The 24691-nt window shown below is 35.4% G+C and overlaps 1 protein-coding gene across 4 annotated transcripts in view; it reads left to right on the forward strand.

Moving 5' to 3' along the window:
- The window catches only part of Arhgap42 (Rho GTPase activating protein 42), a 256075-nt gene that overhangs the window by 142373 nt on the left and 89011 nt on the right, over positions 1-24691 (forward strand). For 3 of the 4 annotated variants that reach the window (XR_013437853.1, XM_078046909.1, XM_078046910.1), the window contains exon 4: positions 6561-6632. The exons of the other annotated variant lie outside the window; for it this stretch is intronic. Coding sequence is in view for 2 of the 3 variants with exons in the window: in XM_078046909.1 (XP_077903035.1) it covers positions 6561-6632 (72 nt within the window). In the remaining variant the exon portion in view is untranslated. The remainder of the gene's footprint in view (positions 1-6560; positions 6633-24691) is intronic. 4 annotated transcript variants of the gene reach the window in all.

Genomic DNA, 24691 nt, shown 5'->3' on the forward strand with positions numbered 1-24691 from the left:
TAGATTTCAGTGTATAGCCTAAGTATTAAGTTCAAATTGCTGTACCCTCCCAGAGTATGCTACTCCATTTCTGAAAAAGATGGGATTCACTATAACATATTTCTCTACTAACTTAAATTTCTTTCCCAAATATGTTATTACATAAAATATTGTTATTGGTAAAAATAGAGAAAGATGAAAATAATAGTAAGTTCCTGTTCCATCTAAACAGATGAGATCCAATGGGAGTTCATAGTGGAACACAGAGTTAATGTATAGAATCAAAACATTCAATTATGGAAGCAGCAAGTTACACTTAAATGGGAATTAAATGGGTGACTGTGTTATCCAGATAGCTTTACATATAGCACTGTTTTTTTTTAAAAGACAAAGATAGGGTTTTCAATAGTAATTTGCTCAAATGGAAGATTATACAGTAAAATTCAGTTCATATGCCCCTCTTTTACACCTTGTGTGAGTTTTGGCCTTTGATTTCTAGATTAGAATGCTGTGAGTTTGGTTTACTGACCTAGAAAATGACTGTGCCATGTAGCTGTGGAAAGTTAAATTGATGAGTGACCAGGAATGAGTGAACCCCAGGTTAGCCCCCTGACTCTCATCCCTTACTAGAGGTTTTTCCTGAGGAAAAAATCTATGCAGAAGAACTGCATAGAATATGGGACAAGACAGTGGATGGATTCTTGGATGTAATTCCAAATTAGAATTCTGATGTTATTGTTTCCAATTGCATATACAATGGAAAAATAACTATTATATAGGAGGCTATTTGTAGATGTCTTCTGCATTGACTATGCTCAGTCTTCTTTTTATTACATATCTTTGTAATCTTTCTACTTTATATAGATTGGCTACATGTACATCTCAATGAGAAATTATTTGTGCAGTGATTTATACCATTCATCTTTTCTTGTATCTATATTAGCCTTTTAAGTAACTACTTTAGATAGATATTGCCACAGACTATCTTTATATATTTGAATCAAAACTTTGGGTATTTTCAGTCTTGGGAAGTTTGACATAGAGAATAATATCTCTTGCACCTTAATGTGATCTAGTGAGTTTCAAGATAAAGAGACACATACTCATTAACAGCAATGAGCTGAACTGTGATTGTCACCAACAACACTGGATTTTAACCAAAACCTAGAAAGGGAAGAGAAATATTAAGAGTTAAAAGTGTAAAGGGAATTACTTTTCAGATTCCTTTTCTTCCAGTGCTACTTTGACAAACAAGTTGTGGTAGGATTCTCAGCAGTAAAACACAAACAACTAAAAATTCCTATAAGATAGCACTTTAAAATCCAGTCTATGGAAAATTTTATCATGTATATGTGGAAAGAAAAGGCAACATAAACATATTTGGAGAATCATTCTTCTAACCACATAAAAACATTTCTAGCCATTACTTTTGAGTGATTTATGAGCACTCCCTTGTGGCTGTTTATTAGAACCACTTGAAATAGAAAAAAAAATTAAAAAAAATTAAAAGCAACAGGAAATTTAGTTTCTAGGGTTAATGTAACCTACCTCACAGTTAAAGTGTGTCTATGTGGTAAATAGAGAACCCTGAAGCATTACCTATATCAGATTTGCTTCTCTTCTGAAAATAAGTGAACTCATTGGTAAATATTTTTTAACTTTAAATATGGACCAATATCTATAAAACGAACATTGCTTAAAGGTTTAGGTAATAACTAAGAATTAAAGTAAATTGTGTTCTAAATTACTAAAATGTGTTCAAGAATTTATATTATCATTGTTATCTAGTAAGAGTTTTAAAATTATTTTTGTATTTTTCCTAAAGAATTTTAGTAAACTCATTCAAAGTCACACAATCCACAAATATTGTGATATCTAGTATCTTCTGAATGCTGTGACTTGATTTTTCCTTCCCTACATAATTACTCTTTTAGAGGGAATTTCATCAAACTTTTTTTTTCTAAATCTGAAGAGAGAATTTCATGTGAGCCCAAATTTTCTTTATCTAGATTTTTAAAAATTAATACAAGGTTTTGTCACCAGAGTTGTTCCCTAATTCACATTTTTAGTAAATATTTCCTGTCATTATGGAAATAATTTTCCTTTATTATAAAGGAGGAGTGGTAACTTTTAATCCTTCCAAAATTTTAATACCTTCTTTTCTTCATACTGGACTATTTAGAATCGAATAGAATTGAAGAATTCCATCCACATGATTGACCAGTTACTATACAGACGAAAGTCACACATTCCCTGGGGGAATTACAAAGTCAAGGGTCAGAAGCAGCCAAATCTGATTCAAATCCACTTTGTGCCCTTTGGGTGTTGGCATTTACATTTTGATCTTTTGAATTGAAATCTATATATTATGAACAGTAGTCACCCAGTGTACACAAAAGGACCATCTTTTTCGGGTATAAAACCACACAAATAATAGCTTATGGAAAAAATTAGGTTCATGCTTATCTACTATTAGGCTTCTGAATGGAGTACAGTTTTGTTAAGTTACTTTGGATTTTGATTTCTAGCTTCGATAATTACATTTTTAATCATTTGGGAGAAATTATAAGACTGTGGAATGAACACAGATCAGTTAACTCTTTGGAGATGGTAACATTTATTGAGAGCCTGCTATTGCCGAATCTTTGTTAATGGTTTTTGAAAATATATCTGTTTCTCCTTTAATTTTTATAAAAATCTTAAAGAGTTTAGGAATGAAGACTCTGAGTATCATCAGTTGGGGTGCTGAGATTCAGATGAAGCTGAGTTTATTGACTTTAATGCTCATGTTCTTCCAGTGGATTTTTCCATGTTTGACTTCATTACTTATCATGTAAAGTGGACTTTAATCTCTGTGTTGTGGAGAGCTTAGTGCAGTCTGTGGCACATCTGAAGCACACAGCAAAGCCTTCCTGTTGTTATCTCTGTTATTCTCTTGGATGTTTCTCTCCTTTTTTCTCATTTTTTTGGTTTAATATCTTTGCCACATCTTATGTTTTTGTTCAGCTTCACATGAACAGAGTGAGAAGGGGGATAAAAGAGAGAAATTGGAACAAATTTAGAAACAAAGGAAAAATGAACTATGAAATATAAAGCAATAGAGATAGGAAATAATACTTGCCCAGAAGGATGGTTGTTGATTACCCTATTTTGCTGTCTCCTCAGGCTTTTGCTTTATTCCTAGGTGATGTTTGTATGAGAGCTCCAAAAGGACTTTGGCAGAAACGCAAACCATTGGACATGAATGTATCTTCCCATCTATTCTCTCTTCTAATCCTTTCTTCCCCAGTTAAGAAAAATCCCTTCATATGGATTAGTTCTATCATTGTGAGATGGGATTTTCTGACAGTATTTCTTTGAGTCTTCCCAGCATATCAGATGGAATGGATTCAAAGTAAAATTCATTGTCATTTTTTCCTTCATACCAAACATGGCTTCGTAACTCATCCCAACTCTCTTAGGTGCCACAGTCCAGCTTCTGAAGCACAACCCATAGTGTCCCCTACCGATTCTCCTCCCTCCTTGGGTTAATCTGTCGCTGGCTGGCTCCTTTCCATTCTTCCCTAGAACTGTCTCTGGAACTGCATCTGTCCACACTGCAGGCACCTGATTTACCCCTTTACCTCTTCAGGATGGAATTCGTTTCCCAGCCACCTGTCTCTTCATTCTCAAAACCATCTGACATATTTTTAGCTTCTTAGAAAAAGTTTTTACACTCTTCTTCTATTTAGAAACCAGCAGTTTCATATTTCATATTCAGACTTCTTTGCTTCTGGTATTAACCAGTCTTTTTTCCTCACTTAGTTCAGTGGAACTTCCTGCTTATATTATCCAGACTCTTTTACAGTTAAATAATGTTTTTATTGGATAATTTGAACAACTACAGTAATTCTGTGGAGACTGCTGTGTGCCAGGCACTGTCCAGCAGAGTTCACGTTCATTCTACTATTTCTATTTTAGAAAAATTGATATGAAGTCCTGTAACTTGGTCAGTGCAGTCACAATCATGGTTGACTCTAGTGCTAATACGTTTTCTGTGTTGCATTCCTTCTTCCTGCATGCTATGCTTAGTTCTTCCCCTTTACCTTTAGTCATCATGTTCCTTGTTTCTAGAATATTCTTTTCTTTCAGTATATCCAGTTAACATCAACCATCCAAACATTGTCAGGACTCATTTAGTTTTCATATATCTTTTTGTTGTCAAAATCCTAATGTGTTTATAAAGATTTCTGCATAATCTATCACCTAACTAACTATTCAGAATTTAATCATTTTTTGTCTTTCAATTTTCCCAAAATTGTTCAGGAGTATACAAGCTGCCAAAACTTGTTGAATGACTACATTGATTTTTTTCTCTCTTCAAGTAGATTTTAACATTCTGGAAGTATTAGCCCATACCTAAATTTTACCCTGCCCCACAGATCTCAGAACTGCACACACACATGTGTGTGTGTGCAAATGCTTGGAGATGGGAGAACCTAGGGCATTTGTCTTTCAGGACTTTTATAGGAAAACACCTTCTAATATTATGCACATAGAATAGTCCAAACAAAAGGGTAGCACAATGGATCAGGCTTAAAGGTGTATTAAATAGGTAAATATGGAATGAGATTCATAATCTGTGTATTTGGAAATACTACTTGATTCTTTTTGTTCACTCAGTATATATAAACCATTGAGCTAATTGTTTTATATTGATTATTTCTTAAGTCCTTAGAATTAAATTGTTAAGTAGATGATGCAGCTGATTCTCTGAGTGGTTAAATAACAGGCCTAAAGCAAAAGAACCTAGTAAAACCTGGGTATGCTCAATTTTAAATACATGTACTTAATGCCAAACTTGTTCAGTCTCATTATTGTTGAGGTATTCACCACTTGAGAAGTATCATCCTGTTTAAATCCACTGACTTGAAATATATTAGATCATGCTTGTGAAGTACTGTGGTTTGTGAAGTAAGCAACAAATAAACATCCAATAAAGGGTAGCCTTTATTTTTGGCATTCTCCAGATTACACTAAAGTGTTCATGATACGGCCTTTCCCCTAATGCAAACTTAACTTTAAAGGATGAATTAGCTGTTCCTTACATCTGTAAAATGTATGTTTCTGTAAGCCCTTGTGCTTGAGGTTTATGACCACAAAGAGCTTTTAGAGAGTGAGAATTAAAACTGAGCTACTTTACTACTACTTCTGATCATATCTGCACTGTGGGACCCACCCAGTGGATCTGATGGCATGCTTGTCTGAGCTCACAAGCAGGAATTAGGTGATGGGTATCAGAGGTATCTACAATTGGCCCTGGATGTCTTTGAAATGAACTTGAGTATTGATTTGTTTTCTGTTTTCACAGCATAGTACTTTGGGTCCTCTTTATAAGGTTTGAAGTCTCATTTTTGTGTAAGTTGGAGAACTCTACATTCGTGAGAACTGGCATCAACATTCTAGTTTCTATTTTTGTATATATTATCTCTTCATTCAGGTTATGGATTTAAGACATTTAAAAAATAAAACCTAATGATTAACCAGAGTAAAAATAAAAATATATGCAAATGAAAACATTTTGACATTTTTTATTTATGCTTTCACACTTATAGAAAAGTTACATGATTTCAAGCTTAGAAAAAAGTTATAAGAATGTGATTGATTTCACAGTTATAGAAATTATCAGAATGGTTCAAATAACTCCTATTTACTCTTTAACCTATTTTAAAATAGGGCAATTTTATGTTTTAAAAATAGGCTTTTTTCTTCATCTTAGCATTTGCTCAGTATGCAGTAGTAGAACAAATTATTATTTTTGTTAACTGGGCTTCATTCTTACTTGAATGCTCCTCAAAGGTGGTATTTATTTTGTTTTTAAAATTAATATTCTCTTTCAGAGTAATGCTATCCTTAGAAATTTTTGTGCCCTTACATCTAGTTTTTGGCTCTTATTTCCTATACCTCCTTTCAGTATTCTTCTAAGTCAGTATCGAAGGTTCTATCTGTTTTAAAGTTTAAGTGAATTCCAATTTGAAACATGAAACTAAAATATTTTTCAGTGAAGTAAAATCACATACTCTTTTATTCATGTTGGAAATATTATGAGCTCAGGCAAATCCCAAGTGTGAGGAATCTAATTAAATAGGGGGGAAAATAAACCTTATTTTATTTTGCAGCTGTGGAATTCTAGCATGCTCATGGCAATATGGATGAGCACTTGTGTGGTTCATTTTTAAATCATTGCTTAAACTGGCTACATTAAACCAGTGTAATTAAAGGTATTTGTAAATTTAATACCTAATGTACCATTTCTTAGTTAAATCTTAGGAGCAGAAATGCAAACATACAAGCTATGATTTCAGCACAATAAGTGCTTATTTTCACATTACTCACATTCTTGTTAGGATCAAGTGGAATAATATGTGAAAACAGCTTAATTATAAAGTGGAGAAATACTGTACAACATGGAAAATATTTTTTATAGATGCAGACAATAGAACAAAAACTGTATATTCAATAAGTTGAATAAAGGAGCCATTTTTCAATATTGTTGGCATTAAGTTATACAGAACTTAATATATGCACATTTTTAATTTCAGATTCAAAATGCTAATGATGTACTAATTGCACCACTTGAGAAATTTCGAAAAGAACAAATAGGTGCAGCAAAAGTAAGTATTATTTTTCTATTATTCTTCAGATATTTTGATAATTCAAGATAACATAATCTCAGATGCTAACATTTTTGAAATTAGAATATTCTTTTAAAATATTCCATACTTCACTTTAGATTTTTTGCATAGAGTCTATTGCAAAGACTGGAATTCTTTTAAACACAAATGATATTATTCTTCTACTGAGTGGAGAAAAGTCTACTTGCTAAGTGAGTTCCTTTCTCTCCAATAATTGTAGGAAATTGACTTCTTTTGCAGAGAAGGTGAGATTATGGTAAAATTACTAGCAGCTTTGTTTCTAATATCTAAATAAAATAAAAATTAGACACAAGAGATATGGGAAATTCGGTCAGTCATTATAAAAGAACTTTATTATCTTTGGTATTTTTCATTTAAAAAAATGTTTTGTGAGAAAAGCTTTTAAAATGTCATAAAGCCTTTGTCTTAACATTTTATTATGAACCAATCAAATTACCCGTGAGCCTAGTAATCTGAAATTTACTTGCATCCTCTTTCCTAGAACCACATTTTGCCCCCTTGTTCAACATTATGTTTGCATGTTAAAATAACTCATTATCACCCATCCTTTCTCTGTTTTGAGTTTCAATTTAGTCAATGGCAAGACCCTTTTCCTTTTCCAGCAATGCTGTTCGTTCTACTCATAATTATTTCTATACTTTTCCTTCTTCTTCTGCAGTGTACTAACTGGTCTCCCTACCCCCATTGTAATCTGCTAACAAATGTTTGCCATCTTTGATCATGTTCTTGTTCTGGTGATAAAACCTTCAGTGGTTCTTCCCCGCCCCCAATATTTTCTTTTAGTTGTCAATGGGCCTTTATTTTATTTATTTGTATGTGGTGCTGAGAATTGAACTCAGTGCCTCACACGTACTAGGTGAGCACTACACCACTGACACACAATTCCAGACAGTCCTCCTAGTGAAAGCATTCTCCAAGTTAACCATTTGCTACATTTTAGTATATCCTACTGTCAGGCACAGTTGTCTGTTTTCTGGTCTCTGTACACACTTGATTCCATTCTTGCCTTTGCCAAAACCTTTCCTTTTCCTTGGAATATTTAAAACCTCGCCTTTTTTTGAAGTCTTAAAATCCCTCTAAGGCTTATTTCATATCCCAGAATTAGAAAGAAGCCTTTTTTTATATAGACTTTTCTCATTTAGATATCCATTTTCCTTCCAGAATTAATTTTCCCCTTTCTTATAGGATAGAATAGTTCTTATACTTATTTCCTCTAGTAAGTTATCATAGTCTACCTTTAATTAGATTTTTTTTGTGTGTGTGTGTGTGCATTTTGCTACCAGTTGTGAGAAATTTTCAGATCAAGGAATAAACCAGATAATTTTAGTGTTAATTCTGCGAATATTTATCAATTTCACAGTTGGTCTACATGTGGCAGGCATACTGTTTGATAAGATTAAGGGATGCAGCTGTAAACAAGAGAGACATGATCCTTGCACTTAGGTCCCTTATCATTGTTTGTTAAAAACAGACACTAAAGTCATTACAAATGCACTGAGGATTGGGATGCAGAAGTGCAGGATGCTCTGCAAGGATATAATTAATGTACTTTGTTCAGAGAATCAGGAAATGCCATCCGCAGGAAGTCTTGGTTAAGCAAAATGAGGAGAAAGAAATAGCTAGTAATCGTGTATACAATGATGGGAAAGAAAAAGCTTTCAAATGTTTCAGAAGAGAGAACAGAATGGGAATGAATAAAGGTCTTGATGATGGAGAAAGATCTAGTCATTTCAGAGGAAGAATGGTCCTATATGTTTGGAGTACAGAGGTCCATGGAGGCAGAGGTCATATGCACAGTTTTGTAATGGTCCACAGTGTTTTACTCTTTATGCTAATGATGCCAATAAGCAATGGTCAGTTGTAAGCAGGAGAGTAATACACTTGATATTTTTAAATATCACTCCATGACATATGTGTATTGGGGCAGCCAAGACTGCCTACGGGCAAATCCCAGAGGCTACTGGATAAGGTGACTGTGGGTTGCAGGAGATGTGAGAAAGTTGTCTCAGGGGTAGAATAGAGACAGTAGAAAATGGCTTACACAATGCAAAATGTGGACTGGGAGGTTTCCCCATGTTCCTCGGGTTCCAGGTTACATAATGGAGTAGTTGCTGGACTATACACAGAGATAGACATCATTTCTATGTGGATGACAATGATGGTGAGATGATCATTTATTCATAATTAATTGACTTGAGGTTTCTCCCAGGCATCTAAGTGGAGACATTGAGTGGGCAAGTGTGTACTCAGATCTAAAGTAGAAATGTGCATTTGGGAATTTAGTCCTCCAGATGTTAACTAAAATCAAGATATAGTAGATTAGATACCCCTGAAAAAAATAGAGTGAGAAGTGAAGGGGACCTAGGGCCTTTATAACTTGAGAACTCTCTAAGTTTGATGTTGGGAAAGAAAAAACATGACAGGAACGGAAACTGAGAGAGAAGGTACAAAAAAAGGAAGAACATTATAAGAATGTGGTGTCTCTGTCCTTGAAAGAGCCTTAAAAAATTTAACAAAAGCTGATTTTAGTAAGAGATACGTAGCAGTTACTTTCATTGAACTATTACATCTTTGAGAATGAGAGACTTTATTACTTTATATACATGGATGATTACACTACTGGTGTGACTGCACATGTGCAGCCAGAGGAATGAGAACTTGTGCTCCATTTATGTAAAATGTGTCAAAATGTATTCTACCTTCATGTATAACTAATTAGAACAAATTTAAACAATTAAAAAAATTATTCACAAGCAATCTGTGAGTTGAGTACTAGTATTAACACCTGCTTACAAATGAGGCAAATGATGAGGGGATTTCACACCCAGTCACAGTTAGGAAGTTTAAGAGTGTGGAGCTGAAATGAAACATTTTCCTTCTGATCTTCAATATACAATATTTCATTTCCTCAATGATATCTATAAAGCTGAATTACAGAACTTTGTGAGAAATTATTTCCCAGATGTAGGGTATTCCAAGTTTCCTGGCCCATCCAAAAGCAGTAAATTTTGTTTGTGTGTGGATTACTGCTTTCTCATTGGAAGGTTTAGTTTACCTAACATTGCAGTAGTAGGAGCAGTAACACCCATTTTATTTTGTTTTGTAAACATGTCAATTGCTGGACAGATCAATTGGGAATATCCAGTAGGATATTATTACTTTGCCTACTCACTGAGAGGTTGCAATTGTAATTAAATGAAACCAATAAAGTCTTGAGCATAAAGATTATTGAACTTGGTCTGTCTGTGGTGGTGATTCGGTGTATTTATCTGCCTGATGTTTTTAGCACTAAATTGTTTCTCAGCTGCTAACTAATCCTAGTTAAGTAAAGTGAAAAGCAAATTAAAAGTAGGCATCTCTCCTTTAATATGTGTCAATTTTCCTTTAACATAACCTTTAACATTTAACATTTTTTATCTCTTTAAACCCATTTGCTTTGGTATTTTCCTACTTGGTACATAAAGTTAATTTTACAGATAACACTTTGTTGCTGGAATGAGGAGTCAGTTAAGTGCAGGATCTTTCATTGCACTCAGTGACCTCTCCAGCTTGTCCACACGGCAAACCAGAGTGGAAAATGCTGAGTCAAGGGGCCCTAGCCTCCCAACCAGATGATACTCTTTAGCTGAAGTGGATAGAATCCAAACATTTCCTTTTGTTGTGCGCACCATGGAGTTTGAGACACCTGATCCCATGGAAAGTGAGGTGCTCAGTGAGTTCCAGTGTGGGAAGGAAGAATGGTGCATCTGTGAGAAGCATTAGAAAAGCTTAATGATGGGGTTGTTGAACTAAGGGACAGGAAGCACTGGGTCCTGCTTGTTTGAGTAGTTGGAGATTAGAAGAATTATCTATAAACAGTTCTCACAAATGTATTTATTTAAAGGTTCTTTGTCTAATAATATATGAGTTGTATTACAGCCCAGACATATTACAGCATATTACATGTGTCAGAGAGTTAATTGAATGTTTGGTTTATCTCCTAACACACTGCTGGTTTAAATACTAGAAGATGAGTGGAAAGCAGGTATTCGGAACAATTAATGCCAACTAGAATTTCCACTGTATGAATATATTCAGAGTGATATTATTAGAGAGCAAGATGGATTATAACCCTTTGTTGGACATTGTTGGAATGAATTACTACTATATTTCTGTGATCCTATTGGAAATCTTCTCCTTGCTCACAGAAGGAATTGATTGTGTCATGTCTATTCCTTTCACACTTGTTTCTACATAGATTCTGACTCCAAAACATAGGTAGAGTTCCATGTCAGAGTCCTTAATGACAAGACATTATGGAAAAACATATATGTATATAAACAAATATATGTATCAGATTATTATGTATTTTAGGAAATGGAGCTGACTTTAAGCAGGCCAAGATCTCATTTTCCACAGATGGGGCACCTTGGTGGCACAGCAAAGATCAGAATTCAGTGACTCAAGCTGGGCACATGCCTGTAATCCCAGCAGCTCCAGAGGCTGAGGCAGGAGATCACGAGTTCAAAGCCAGCCTCAGCAACAGCAAGGCGCTAAGCAACTCAGGGAGACCCTGTTTTAGTGGCTCAGATCAGTCATCTTTGAAGTCCTTCATATTGCTCTTTTGAAGACTCTTTTATGAAATATTTCATTTTCTTTATGTTTAGTGAATAAACATTTTTATAAAATACAGAGTAATTGTAAAGATATTTCAATTATGAATAACTTCCCCAATTCAAATCCAGCCTAGTTAACATGCTTCCCTTAAGTTTGAAAGCTCTCCAGCATACAGCATACAGTAGGTACTTAACACTGACTTGTTTAATTGGAGATTAAAAAAAGAGACTTGAGAAATACTGTCTATAAAAGTTGAAGGATAATTTTCATTTCTGTGGGAAATGTTTTTCAAGACAATGGTTTTTGTTTTTAATAAGACTTTAATAGAAATCATATGACATTCTTTTATGGTTTTAATGTGGAAATGAGTATAATATTAGTCATTTTCAAAGAAGAACTTGATTTTTTTTTTTTTACATTGATTTCATGTTGAATGAATGCTTAATGGAGCCCAGTAAATCCCCCTTTGTTCTGTCCATAGTAGGGTTTGGTCCTGTCTCTGAACATTTGTGAGTTAATATTAAACATGCCTTACACATAGAATTATTTTATTATGTAGTATCCAGAAAAAAATCTATAGAGAATTGTCACAATTCATGTTATAGCCTTAGATTTTATTCATGTGAACATTACTACAGTCACTCATATGTAAATGGTGTAGAGAATCTAGCAGGATTATAAATATTATAAATTACAAAGTTTTTGCCCCTCAACTGAGGTAATGATCTATTTTAATCTGTGATACTTTGGGCTTATGATGAGAATTATTGGAAAGAGTGTGGTTTATAGAGTTAGACTCTGCATTTAGTAGATCACACTTTAACTTTTGTTCCTGTTGTCAACAGACCCAACAGAGCATGGTCACAAATGATTTTTCATGTACTACTGACAGCTGCTAAACTGAGTCTCTAACTACTGGAAAAGTCTTCTCTGGCAATGGCTGTATTGAGAGCTGAATTCTTGTGGCAACTGTAAGCCACTAGAATTTGATTTTTAATTTTTTCAGTACTAAGGGTCAAACCTAGGACCTTGCCCATGTGAGGCAAGTGCTCTATCACTGAGCTACCCTCTCACTCCTTTTTATTTTTTGAGACAGGATCTTGCTAAGTTGCTTAGGGCTCTTTATTTGTTCAGACAGAAAAATGGCTGGTGAACGCCTTTCAAGAGTGTGATATAGTGCTTTACCATATTTAGCAGGATATTCTATGTTGTCATACAAATTTGAAATCAAAACTTGGCACTTTAAGAAAAATGAACTAAAGCTGCTTAACTTTTTTGAGCTTTAGCTTCCCCATCTAAAAAGTAGAGAAAAGAATAAAACTGTCTTCTCTGGATTGATCCAATAACTTAATTTTGTAAAATTTGATTAGCAAATTCCTTCTCCATAATATAAACCAAAGATGTTAGTTGCCTTTATTTTATAATTGATAATAATTACTGCTATTGTGTACTTTTTGTGCTTATAACAAACCTTATCTCTATAAAGTTGGTAAGGTCCTCATGTATATAGGTTAGTTTACTTTACTTTGTTTCATGGAAGAGACAGATCTGTGTTGATCACAGAACATTGATTAGAATGGTTCACTGGGATACTTGGTAAGAAGACTTCAGATGGCTATTGTTTAAACTGAATAGCACTATACAATTTGTGGAGCACTACTACATACAGTAGTCTTACAAAGTAGAATACACCATCATTTTGGGGATGACTAACATAAGTCCCTGAATGAACAAGAGGCATTGACAGCTGCCCAGAGCTAATACATCCTTTAGCTGGGACCTGGGTCCACGCCTTGCAACCTAATTCAGTAATATTGCTACTGTACAATATCTGCCTCTTCTGATGAACCCCATTGGTACCACTAGTAAAACAAACCAGATGACATTCTCTAGATATAAGGAGCCAGTGGTGTCCCTGTATTTGACACGTAAAACCTATCAGCATCTCTGTGTACTAAGTCATTGTAAAAAAACATGTACATATCAGAGTTTATTATCAGGATGACCTAGGAATAAAGGGGGAAATATGAAGCATTTTAGAAATCATTTGGGTAGTACACTTTATTTTTTTCAACTTGTAATCTACTCTTTGGGATTATTGTAAGTTCATTCAAAAGCCAGCCTTTGAATTTTAACAATGTTGTACTAGGCTGTTCCTTCTATCCTTGTTTACATTTTATGTGTATCAAATTAGTATTATATATCATTACCCTAAGTGTATGTATGAAGACATGAATAGTGTGATTCTACTTTGTGTACAATCAGAGACATGAAAAATTGTGCTCTATATGTGTTCTATGAAATGAACTGCATTCTGCTATCATATGTAACAAATAGAATAAATTAAAAAAAACCTTAATGGTATACATTGAAATAATTAGAAACCCTCTAAAAATTATAAATCAGTGAGGTAAATATTTACTAACCTTTTATAGTCTTAAAAGTTAAATTATGAAGCACCTCAGACTGTTTCCCCTACAAAATTAACTAAAACCTTTTGTTGCATGAGTGTGATCCACCAATAAAATGTATTGAGCACTCATCTGTCAGAGCTGTCACTGTCAGCCGATGGGCGATGTCAGCACTTGCTAATAAAGAACATCTGGTTACTATAGCATTGAAAAATAAGTAAATTTCCATATTGACCAATAAAATCATTGACTTTTTTTGCTGTTTAATGTCATATTGTTTATTCAGATTAAAATAAAATGTCACAAGCTCCTCAGGTATAGCCCTTTCATTCCATGCTAGCCTAGCAGACTTTTTGGTGAGACTTTTATTTTGGGTTAGTTTGTTTATTGCAACGTAAAGAGATCTTTAGGCATGTAGGTGTGATCATATAATATATTAACAGCTGCTATCTACTATTTCATCCTTCCATCTCAGTTTTGAGTCATTGGAAGTTTGGTTAAAATGTTTGAATCATTGAAATGTTCAGGTGAACAGTGTTGATCTGCATTGTACCAGGCATGTTGCTTGACCTTGGGGACACAAAGATAATATTGTTGCTTTCCCCCATGGCCTTTACTAGAGCAGAAGAAACCCTGGAGAAACAATTATAGTGCAGCGGCATTAGTGCTGTTCTTGAAGTACTTTTCAGTCACTCATATTATTTTCCAAACACAGTGAAAGGAAAAGTCTCTTCTGCCTAGCCAGGGAGGGTGATAAAGACATTCAGCAGGTACAACTTAAAGACTGGTGAAAGTTTTTCAGTCAATTGAGGAAAAACAGCATCTCAGGCAAAAAGAAGACTGGCAAAGGAAACAACATCGTGGTGGAAACAATTTGTGACAGACTTAGAAGCTTGATATGCACTGGTGGGATTATACCTACTGCTTTTATTTATTTGTTTATTTTTGAACATGAACCACATTAAGAAATTTGTTTTCCATCACAATTTAACAAGTATATGTGCTAATAACCTCTGTTACTACATGGAATATATATTGGTATTTTCTTTTATATTTTAATTAAAATAAATGCTGGTCATAAACTATGCATATAATTGTATAACCCACAAGTGTAGCATCAAACCTGAAGAATGAATAAAACTTAGGCCAGAACTTACTATGTGTATGTATGTGTAACATAAAGATGGAGTTTATGAGAAATGAGGCAGGAAGTAGCCAGCTGGGGTGGAATCATGGAGAGTTTTGTGGCATATCAGGGAGTTTTTAATTAATAAGTATATTAATGATGATCAGAGTATGATAGGCATTGGTCTCATTTGTTAGTGTTCTAGGCAGCACACATATACCTGTTTATGTAATTATAACCCTGTGAGGTAAGTCCTGTTATTTTCATCCTATTCTTGGGAGTGAGTAAATGGAGGCATAGAGAAGGTAAGTCTTCTGCCCAGGACTAGGTAACTGGTAAATAACAGACAGAGATTGCACCCAGGCAGACCCATGCTCTTAATCTTGCTACTATATTCCTGTGGCCAGTGGAGTCTTGAATGTACATTTCAGGAAGACAGTCTATGAGCAATGTGTGGCATCAAGAGTCCAGGTAGTAGCTAATAATTCATCATCAGTTACATTAAAATGTTGAGTTAAACTGTCTACCTTCAGGGGATCTGGCCATTTCTCTATTTCCTCCCAGCCAAGTGAGTCTTGGTAACTAGAACATCCTGCCAGCAGGAGAGCAGATGGGCAACATCAGGCCTATGTCAGATCACAAAGGTCTTTGCTCTGAGATCCCACTGAATACCATCAAGTGAATTAGACATTTAGAGTTCTCTGTCTTCTCCATGGAGGTCACAGAAAAGCCTCATGTTGGTCCTCCAGTTTTCTTCAGGTACCCCTACTTTCTCTGCTTTGACCCAGCAGCTCCTGATATTGTTATGTTTTTCTATTTTGTCCATATAGGTCTCTGCCCTACCTTAGACTTATATGTTAGCTTTCTGTTACAGTAACAAATACCTGAGATAAATTGACTTAAAAAGAAGAATGGTTTATTATGCTCATAGTTTCAGAGGTTTCAGTCCATGATCACTTGGCCCCATTGCAATTGGGCCTGTGGCAGCTCATTATGGTTAGGAGTGCATCAAGGCCACATTCCCAATGATCTGACTTCCTTCCACTAGGCCCTACCTCCTAAAGGTTGCACCACCTGCTAATACTGCCACAGACTGGTGGCCAAGCCTTTAACACATAGGCTCTTGGGGGATGTTCAAGATTCAAGGTGTAGCTGCTTTCCTTTTAAAACTTTCCTGTCATTCTCTTTGAATTGCTCTTAGGAAAGTTTTATCTCCTATCCTTGAATTCTATTGTATCAGATTCCCAAAGGAAGAGTAGCACAGGAGAGAGCATTCTGTCTTTTGGTATTTTTAGAGTTTTACTTACTAGTCCAGAGCAAATATCCTAGCAAAGGATTTTGGTGCTACTGTTCTCTCTTTTATTGCAGGGTGAGTTTCCATGCTGCAGAATTAAGTAGACATTTGTTTCCTAGGCTGATTTGAAAATGTAAATTTTAGGTTTCAAGGCAGGGGTTGGCAATCTGTAGCTCAAATCTAGTCTGTTGTCTATTTGTGTGTGGTCAATGAGCTACAAATGCCTATTAGACTTTTAAATGCTTTTTTAAGTTAAAATAATAATATTTTGTGTTAAAAGCAAATTATGTAAAATTCACATTTAAATGTTCATAAATGCAGTTTTATTGGAACCCAGAATCACACATTTGTTTATATGTTTTGTAAAGTTGCTCTTCTTTTTGATCAGCAGTGCTAAGTAGGTGTGTAGGAGAGCATTGCAGTCCACAAAACATAAAATGTTTATTGCTGGCCTCTTACAGGAAAAAAAAATGCCTGAAATAAATTGTTTCCAACTCTGCAGTACACCTTGTTTGATATCAGAGACTGAATATTAGTTTGATTTAGCTTCTGTATTAGTGTTTTGTGTTGCTATAACAAAATACCAGAGGTTAACTTATAAATAAAGAGATTTATTTGCCTCTTGATGCTGGTGACTAGAAGGTGCAAACAGCATTATTTGTTGGTGACTTGTTATAGATCCCCTGGCTATGTCACAGTGTGGTGGAGTAGTAGAAAAGGAACTGGTTGAGTACAGAGGCAGCATGTAGGAGCAAGGAAACTCTAGAAATTCAAAGGAGGTGCTGGACTCAATTAGAACAACCTATTCTTTTGGAATTTCCCCAGATAGTGAAAATTCACTTCTGAGAGAAATACACTATTCCTTCTTAAAGACCTAATTGACTCTCACAGCACCTACCTCTTAAAGGTTTCAGTACTTCTCAACATCACCACACCAGGGATCAAATTTTCAGCACGTGCACCATTGGGGACACTCTCAAGCCATATTCAGACCATAGTAATTTATGTTGGAAAACCACAGAATTTATAGTAAGAGAAAACTGGGTGCAACTTTGAATGTTAGTGGTTAAAAATAATATTTATAACACAAACAGCAAAAATTTTTAAGTATATTATTTTCATGAAAATCTTTTACTTTCCAAGCAAAATATAGATTTTTCAGTTTAGGGTTGTGGTTTGGCACACAAGCAGTTTAGAAGAGAAAGAAGAAGAATCATTTTTACCTCTGTAGCAGGAAGTATTTAAATAGTTAAGAGAAGGTCAAGTAAAAACCACTTCACTCTACAACTGCATAATTTTATTTAGGTTTCGCATCTCAAGCAGAACCACTGAACATGGTGGATAACCCTCTTCCCAACACTCTTTTGTAAAAAAATTTTTCCCCACAATACCTTTATTTTATTTATTTACTTTTATGTGGTGCTGAGGATCGAACCCAGTACCTCACGCATGCTAAGCGAGTGCTCTACCACTGAGCCACAACCCCAGCCCTCTTCCTAACACTCTTATTTAAGAATATAATATATCTCATCATAGTTTTAACTTTGTTTTATCTCTGTGAGCTTTCTTTTTCTTTAAAAAATTTTTTTATACTTTTTTTGGTATATAAAACGAGTTAATTAAAAACGAGAAAAGTTTTTTTATGATTGTGTAGATAAATGGACTCATTTATGGATCAGAAAATTTTAAATTTGTTAATATGTTTGCAAAGATTCAGCTAAGAGAACAAGCAGTATGTTTGCAACTGGACAAATGTACTGTGAAAAATAAGATAAGGTCTGCCGTTTGTATTCACAACAGTATTCAGCTTTCATTGATTTTATTAATAGGTTTGGTTTAATATAGCTTCTTACTGTTCTGCATTTAGAGTTGATTTTTGCATCTTTCTCTTCTATATAGAGTCAGGAATAGTCTGGAGCCAAACTGAGCGCTCTCCAGAGACCATGCAGCCCACGTTTGCATGGAGAGCCTGGTGATTTACTGACTCTGAATTGAAGAGATGACCTCCACAGTTACTGTAGAAACCCAGTGAGAAGTGAAGTGAGCTCACTGTACAAGGATTCCAAGCATTGAAAAAACTTTCCTTATTTGGTAAATGTGGTTAACTGGTCCCAGCTGGTAATGCTGGTGAGCTCTTTGTGAGAATTGTGAGAATGTATTGTCTCTGTAAGCTACATTCTTGTATCTTTTTTTTTTTTTTTTACCTCATTAGAATTAGAGAATTAAGTAGTATTTATTTAGTTTTCTTGATATTTCATAGGCTGAATGAAATCAGAAATAACAGTTCTGTTTTGAAACTTAAAGCTCAAATGCATCGACACTTTAAAATTTCTTGTATGCCTTTTCTGATCTTTCCGCTTGGCTTAATCTCTGGGGAAACTTGGATTTAATTTATTCCTTGAAGAACAAGACTCCTTTGGGAAGCAAATACATGTGTATTTTGGGGACTTTGCTGTACTTCTTTGCTCATATAAGATTTCTCTGCACATTTAAGATTTGGGTGGGGGGTGGTGGTAGAAACCTGTTCATTACATTTCCTGTAAGTATCATGTAAAGAAATCAAAGACTGCAGCTTCTCACTGCTTCTTTTTAAAATTCCTGCCTCAAGTTTGACTGTTTCCTGGGTCTAGCTTATCAGTTGTTTCAGAAGAAAATACAGAGACTTTCAGTCAAATAGGGCTTGGTTTGAATCCTGGCTCTTTTGGTGTGAATTTGGTGATTTGGGTACAGTTCCTGACTGTAAGACCAGTGAAAGGTGTTACTGATCCTTCCAAGGGTTATGAGAGTCAACATGTGTGAAGATTCTTTGTTCCAATTTGAAAATAAATGTCAGCTTCCCATTCTTTCTGTTCCATTGTTGGGCTAAATCCAGCTTTTCCTTGGCCTGGCTTTCAGCTGTCTCCTCCTGAATTGTGTGTGTATGACCTGACCGGTGCTCTCTTCGCCTGTTATCAATTCTCCATGTGGTAGCAGGAGGAAAAGGGCCCTCTGTAGACATCCCATTTGAAGTGTGGTCCAGGGGCCAGCAACGCCAACCAGCATCCTACTAGAAATACAGAATCTTTGATTTCCCCCCAATCTAATCAAATCAGTATCCACATTATAGCAAGACCCTAGTTTATGCAAATGTACATGAAGTTTGAGAAGCATTGTTCTGTATTATGTGCACAGCTCTGATGAGGAGTGTGGTCCTTTCTATCTTGGTAGTTCTCCTTGGGTTTTGAAGACCTGAATGGTTACAGAGAGGTGACAGTACTTAAAGACTCTGCTTACCGGTCCATCGATAATTCTGCCCATCCCACTCGTCTTCTCTTGCTGGATTCTAAGTGTAAAGTCCTTCAGATACAGGCATTCTTTCTATTCTGAGTTTTGTTTGTCTTTTGTTGTTGTTGTTGTTGGTTTGTTTTTTGCTCATCAATGTTGCAGTGGTTTCCTTCTGGATCAAGAAATGGCAGAATTTGGTATCACCATTCCTGTTTGCCTGATCCCCATCTCTCACACCCAGATCTGTCATTTTGTCATCTACCTTGCCACTTATATCAGAATTTGAGCTGGTAACCACTGGTTTGTTTTAATTTCAGTCTTCTTGCTTATGAAGGAAAGCCCCCGCTATAGGAGCCCTTCTTCTGCCCCTCTGTTCTGTCTATTCATGCCTTCCTTAACTGGTGAGAACCACCTCTTCCTCCTCTCTTTCAGCTTCCCCACCCTGCATTTGCTAATCTCCCTTGGGTCTCTTACCCGCCCTCCCCTTTTAGTCAGTACTTTGTCCTCATTGTGGTTTTCAGATTAAAAGTTATTTGGCAAAAGGAAAAAAAAAAAATCTCTTGGACTCGAACCAGCCTATGACTTAGTCTTCCCTAGGGACTTTCACATTCGATGAACAATCTTCCCCTACCATGTGCTGCCTCAGAGCTGGGTTGTATTTTATCTTTTCACATGTTCATCTTAATATCTCAATTAAACTCCTAGAGAGCAGTTTTTTATTTAGTCATTTTGATAATCCCAGTGTTTGGCATTATTGCAGCACAGTTTAAATGTCCATATTGGTATATATCAAGTCTATTTTTTCTTTAATATCAGAATTTTGAAAAATAAAGAGTGTGGCTGGCTGATTTAGAGAACTGCAAATGAAAAATAGGAAGATTAGAAAGACTGACAGGTTTAGTCCTTGGGGTTTCCAAGAAGGAACAGGGTATTCCTTTTGAGTGCTTGTGGGGTCAGTGATAACCCTAGAGGTGAGTATGGTTCTGAGACCTCTTTATGTTTTTAGAAGGTGATGTGTGGATAATACTGAACAATTTGATGCTTGTCATTTAACTCTCGCGACTACAGTTTGTGCTTGGGTTTCATCCTTAAAATTAATTTTATGCGTAATGCCACTTAGGCAAAATTAGAACAAAGTCTCAAAGAGTGGGTGTTTGCACTCCTGCACTGCCTTTCATTCTGTCCCCTTGTACCCTGTGGTCATGCCATTGTATGTGGTCCTCCTAAGTCTCCTTAATCATTTCCCTATATAGTGGTATTCTCATGATCATAATATAAAAGTAGCTACTGTCTGCAATTGGTATCAGTTTTTCTGATTACTAAGAATTTTCTCAAGTTATTGTTTCAACAAAATTTATAGCAACAGTAATTAAACCATTCAACTTATTTTAAAAGTAGTAATTTCTTTTTGGTTGTTCTTCCTATTAGTTTAGAATAAACTGCATCTGTCCTTTTACTCTAAATGTCCCAAAATCCAATCTGAGACTTTGGTATAATATATTTTTTTTTAGTTTGTCATATTTATTTTATGGGGGGGGCCAACATTTGGTAGCTAGGGATTCATTTCCATAAACAATCCTATAACTCTAATAAATTTAAAAGATGTTGAAAAGAATCATTTAATGCTAGCTAACACATTGGTTCAAAAATGTTAGATAGGAGCCAAAATGGAGCCACTTAATGATGAAGTCATGAAAATGAACATGTGATTGGTGAAACTAAGCAGAGCTGCAGCACTTGCCTGAAATTTATTTCAGGTTTTATCCCCTTGTCCTACTTTTCTCTCAGTTTTCTCATCCCACTATGACTTTACCATAATGAAATTTATTGTTTATATTTCAAAATATTTCCAAAATATTTCCAAATCCTTCTTGGGCACTCTCTTCTAATGAACTAATAGTATGACAAGGCAAATCTTGGATTCAGGAAAAATGTAGAGTATTTTGTTTTGGGGAGGTACAAATGGAACTCAGTTCTCCAAGACACACCCCAGACATAATGCAGAAAGCAGTGACTATTAAAATGTCAAAATAGATAAAGAGCCTGGGTGGTCACATAAGAGGGAAAATAGAACATATTTGGGTTGCGTATTTGGGTGGATATCCTTGCAGATTCAAATCCACCTAATTCTCCCTGCCTGTTCCTCCCAGACTGTAAGCCTGAGATGTGGACTGGCTTAATTCAGAACACAATTATTTTCACACTTATCATATGTACATACATATTTGCCAGATGACCTGGTTTGGCCACAGGTAGGTGAATAGTACTTATTAAATAGTGCAGTTGGCATGTGGATTCTGGTCAGACTCTGAAGCCTTTGCTCCTCCATTGTGCCTTGTGGCCCTGGCTTAAGGGAAGGAAATAGTTTCACAACCACTTTCTATACAGGGCTTATCTCAAAAAATAAATAAGAACCCCTGGGTTTAATGCCCAGTACCAAAACAGCAGTAGCAGCAACAACAACAACAACAACAAATTGTGCAAAACAAAGAATCAGATTCCACTTATCCAGGAATCAGTTTAAGTCAATTTCATTGTTTTTACTGGACTATCAGGTTTCATTCTAACTTCAGAAAACCATCTATTTGCTTTTGAGTATGCCTCTATATAAATTTGAAATTGGTTCATAAAAATCTTTTTTGCAAAACTATATATTTTTAAAAATTTCTATTGTTGGTGGACACAATACCTTTATTTTATCTATGTATTTTTATGTGGTGCTGAGAATCAAACCCAGTGCCTCACACATGCTAGGCACATGCTCTATCACTGAGCCACAACCCCAACCCAAAATTATACTTCTAAAACCTTTTTAAAGACGTTTTGCTGATATTCATGTGTAATTAGTTTAGCTAATGTTAAGAAACAAAAGAAAGAAATCATTATCTAAAAGCTATAGTTGCCAACTGAACTTCAGATCGAAATTTTATAGTTTTTTTACACATGCCTAAGTACACCTGCAAAAGTTAATAATAAAATACATTAAAATAGAACAAGGTGACTGGAAACAAATGAAGCATAGGTATGTAGCGTTCACATAACAAAATGTAAACTATTTTTAAGTTTCCACAAAAAGAACTAAGTACTTTGGAAAACTAAGTGACTGTTCCATCCTAACAACACTGAGTCATAAACAGTTCTCAGTGAGTTAAGTTAAAACCAAGAGGACAAGTTGAGCTTCATTTACCTCGTTCAGTGGGTGCCATCTTTTGCAGGTCCTCAGACCCTTAGAAGCATGAGGTCTACAAGTTTTATTTTAAAACTTTGTAAGTGGGTAAACTTGGGTAAGTCAGTATCCAGCTTTACTCTTTATACCTATCTGTGTTAGTGTAGTGTTGCTCTGACCAAAATACCAGATAAGAAAAAACTTAGAGGAGGAAGTTTATTTGGGCTCATGGTTTCAGAAATTTTGTACATGGTCGGCCAAGTCCATTGCTCTAGACCTCAGTGAGGCACCATGGAAATGGGTGGCTGAGGAGCAGGGCTCCACTCATGGTGGCCAGGAAGTACAGATACAGAGGGAAAATGGCCTTAGGGAAGGTGAATCTATCCAGGGCCAGCTCCCAGTGATCCACCATCTGTACCTCTGTCCTTCCTGCCTACAGTTAGTACCCAGTTAATTCATTCAAATTAGGGTGGACTGATTAGGTTACAGCTCTCACAATTCAATCTTTCACCTCCAAACATTCCTACATCAAAACAGGAGATTTTGGAGGATACTTCATATGCAAACCATAACACTATCTCTTTGGATTTTGAGAAAATCAGATGAAATTTCTGGTTAGAAATTTTTGTGAAACCGCGAGTATTACACATAATGTGATTATTTTTCATCCTTTTTCAAAACAAGTATTTCTTTGATTTATTTTAATCTCAAAATGTAGCTCTCATTCAGGGAACAGATTTCCTTTAAAATCTGTGAGAAAAGAAAAAGTTATGGAAAGGGCTGATGAGCCATCTGTCAGGAATATGCAACAATACATTTCTTTATAAGGTTGAACTAAATGACCTTATCTTAGTTTTCTTCAAACTCTGTGATTGCTTAACTTTGTAAATTCTTAGTTATTGAGAAATATCCTCCTTTTTACTATCCTACCATTTGGATATTTTCCCAAAGCTTAGAATTAGTTTTTTATTTAATCTAGTTTTTTTGTATAATCAGAGAGTTAGCAATTGTGTCTGCACTGATTTTATTTAGCACAGTGAAGTCCATGTCACTGTTTGGAGATTATATACTATTTCATTAATTTATGTATTATGTGAAAGTTAAATTCTTAAGGAATGACAGCTCATCAGTGCACCTTTTTATTAGCTCACCCACTTAAGAAAACATTAGCAACAAGACTGTAAATATTTGCAAGATTGTCTTGATTGGGCTGGAGATGAAGCTTGCTGATAGAGCACTTGCCTACCTTGCATAAGGTTGTGAATTTGATCTCCAGCAGCACACACACACATCCAAAATAAAAATAAATTAAAATGTCAATAACCATTTAATTTCTTTGTGAAGATATCAAATATAGTAGGAGAAACACTGAATTAGGTTAAGCCTTTACAGTGACCATCCTTGATTTAAAATGAATTATAGTCTCTTTCTGTGCTTAGTTAAATTGAATAGTTTAAAAGAAAAATACTTACTAGAAATTGTAAGGCCTGGAATTTTGACAGGGAGTCATGAACTATTGTGAAGTCCAGCTCTCTGCCTGACACTTGAAGTTCTTCCCACCCACTTCACTTAACAGTTACCTTGTCTTAGGCTGGTGAGGGTGAAAGTGTTTTTGAGGCCATTTGTTTCATCTGTTGACAGCTTTGGGTGACAGTTCTTTGTTATTGAGCATTTCATCATCCCTACTGTGGACCAGCACTGTGCAGACACTGGAGGTGCACTGATGATTAAGATATCATCCTTACTTCTGAGCAGCTTATATGAAGTTCAGCTCTGGTTCTCCATAGCTTTCCTATAAAGATGGCTCATGTGGAACTAACAGACGGCATATAATGCTGTTCCCCTGATAACCCATCAAGTGTTTATAGATCACTACACAGCTTTCATCTAAAACGACTTGACCCTTTTCATCTTCATTTTGTATTTTTTGAAGTAATGAGATTAGATAATTTCCCTGGGCCTTTTTACTTCAAAAATCCCTGAAGTATTTAAATGATGATTCTGATTTAGAAAAAAAAAATAAGTATTCATCTTCCCAAGATGTGTGCTATCATGTAATGTAATTGTGTGAGTTAAGTGATGGACAGAGACTTATCCACCCTGACCTTCCTTAGGCCCTGTTGCCTCTGCTATTTACCAGGAGTGCTGCAGTCAGCACAG

The sequence above is a fragment of the Ictidomys tridecemlineatus genome, chromosome 4 (assembly GCF_052094955.1).
Source record: "Ictidomys tridecemlineatus isolate mIctTri1 chromosome 4, mIctTri1.hap1, whole genome shotgun sequence".
NCBI classification, from domain to species: Eukaryota; Metazoa; Chordata; class Mammalia; order Rodentia; family Sciuridae; genus Ictidomys; species Ictidomys tridecemlineatus.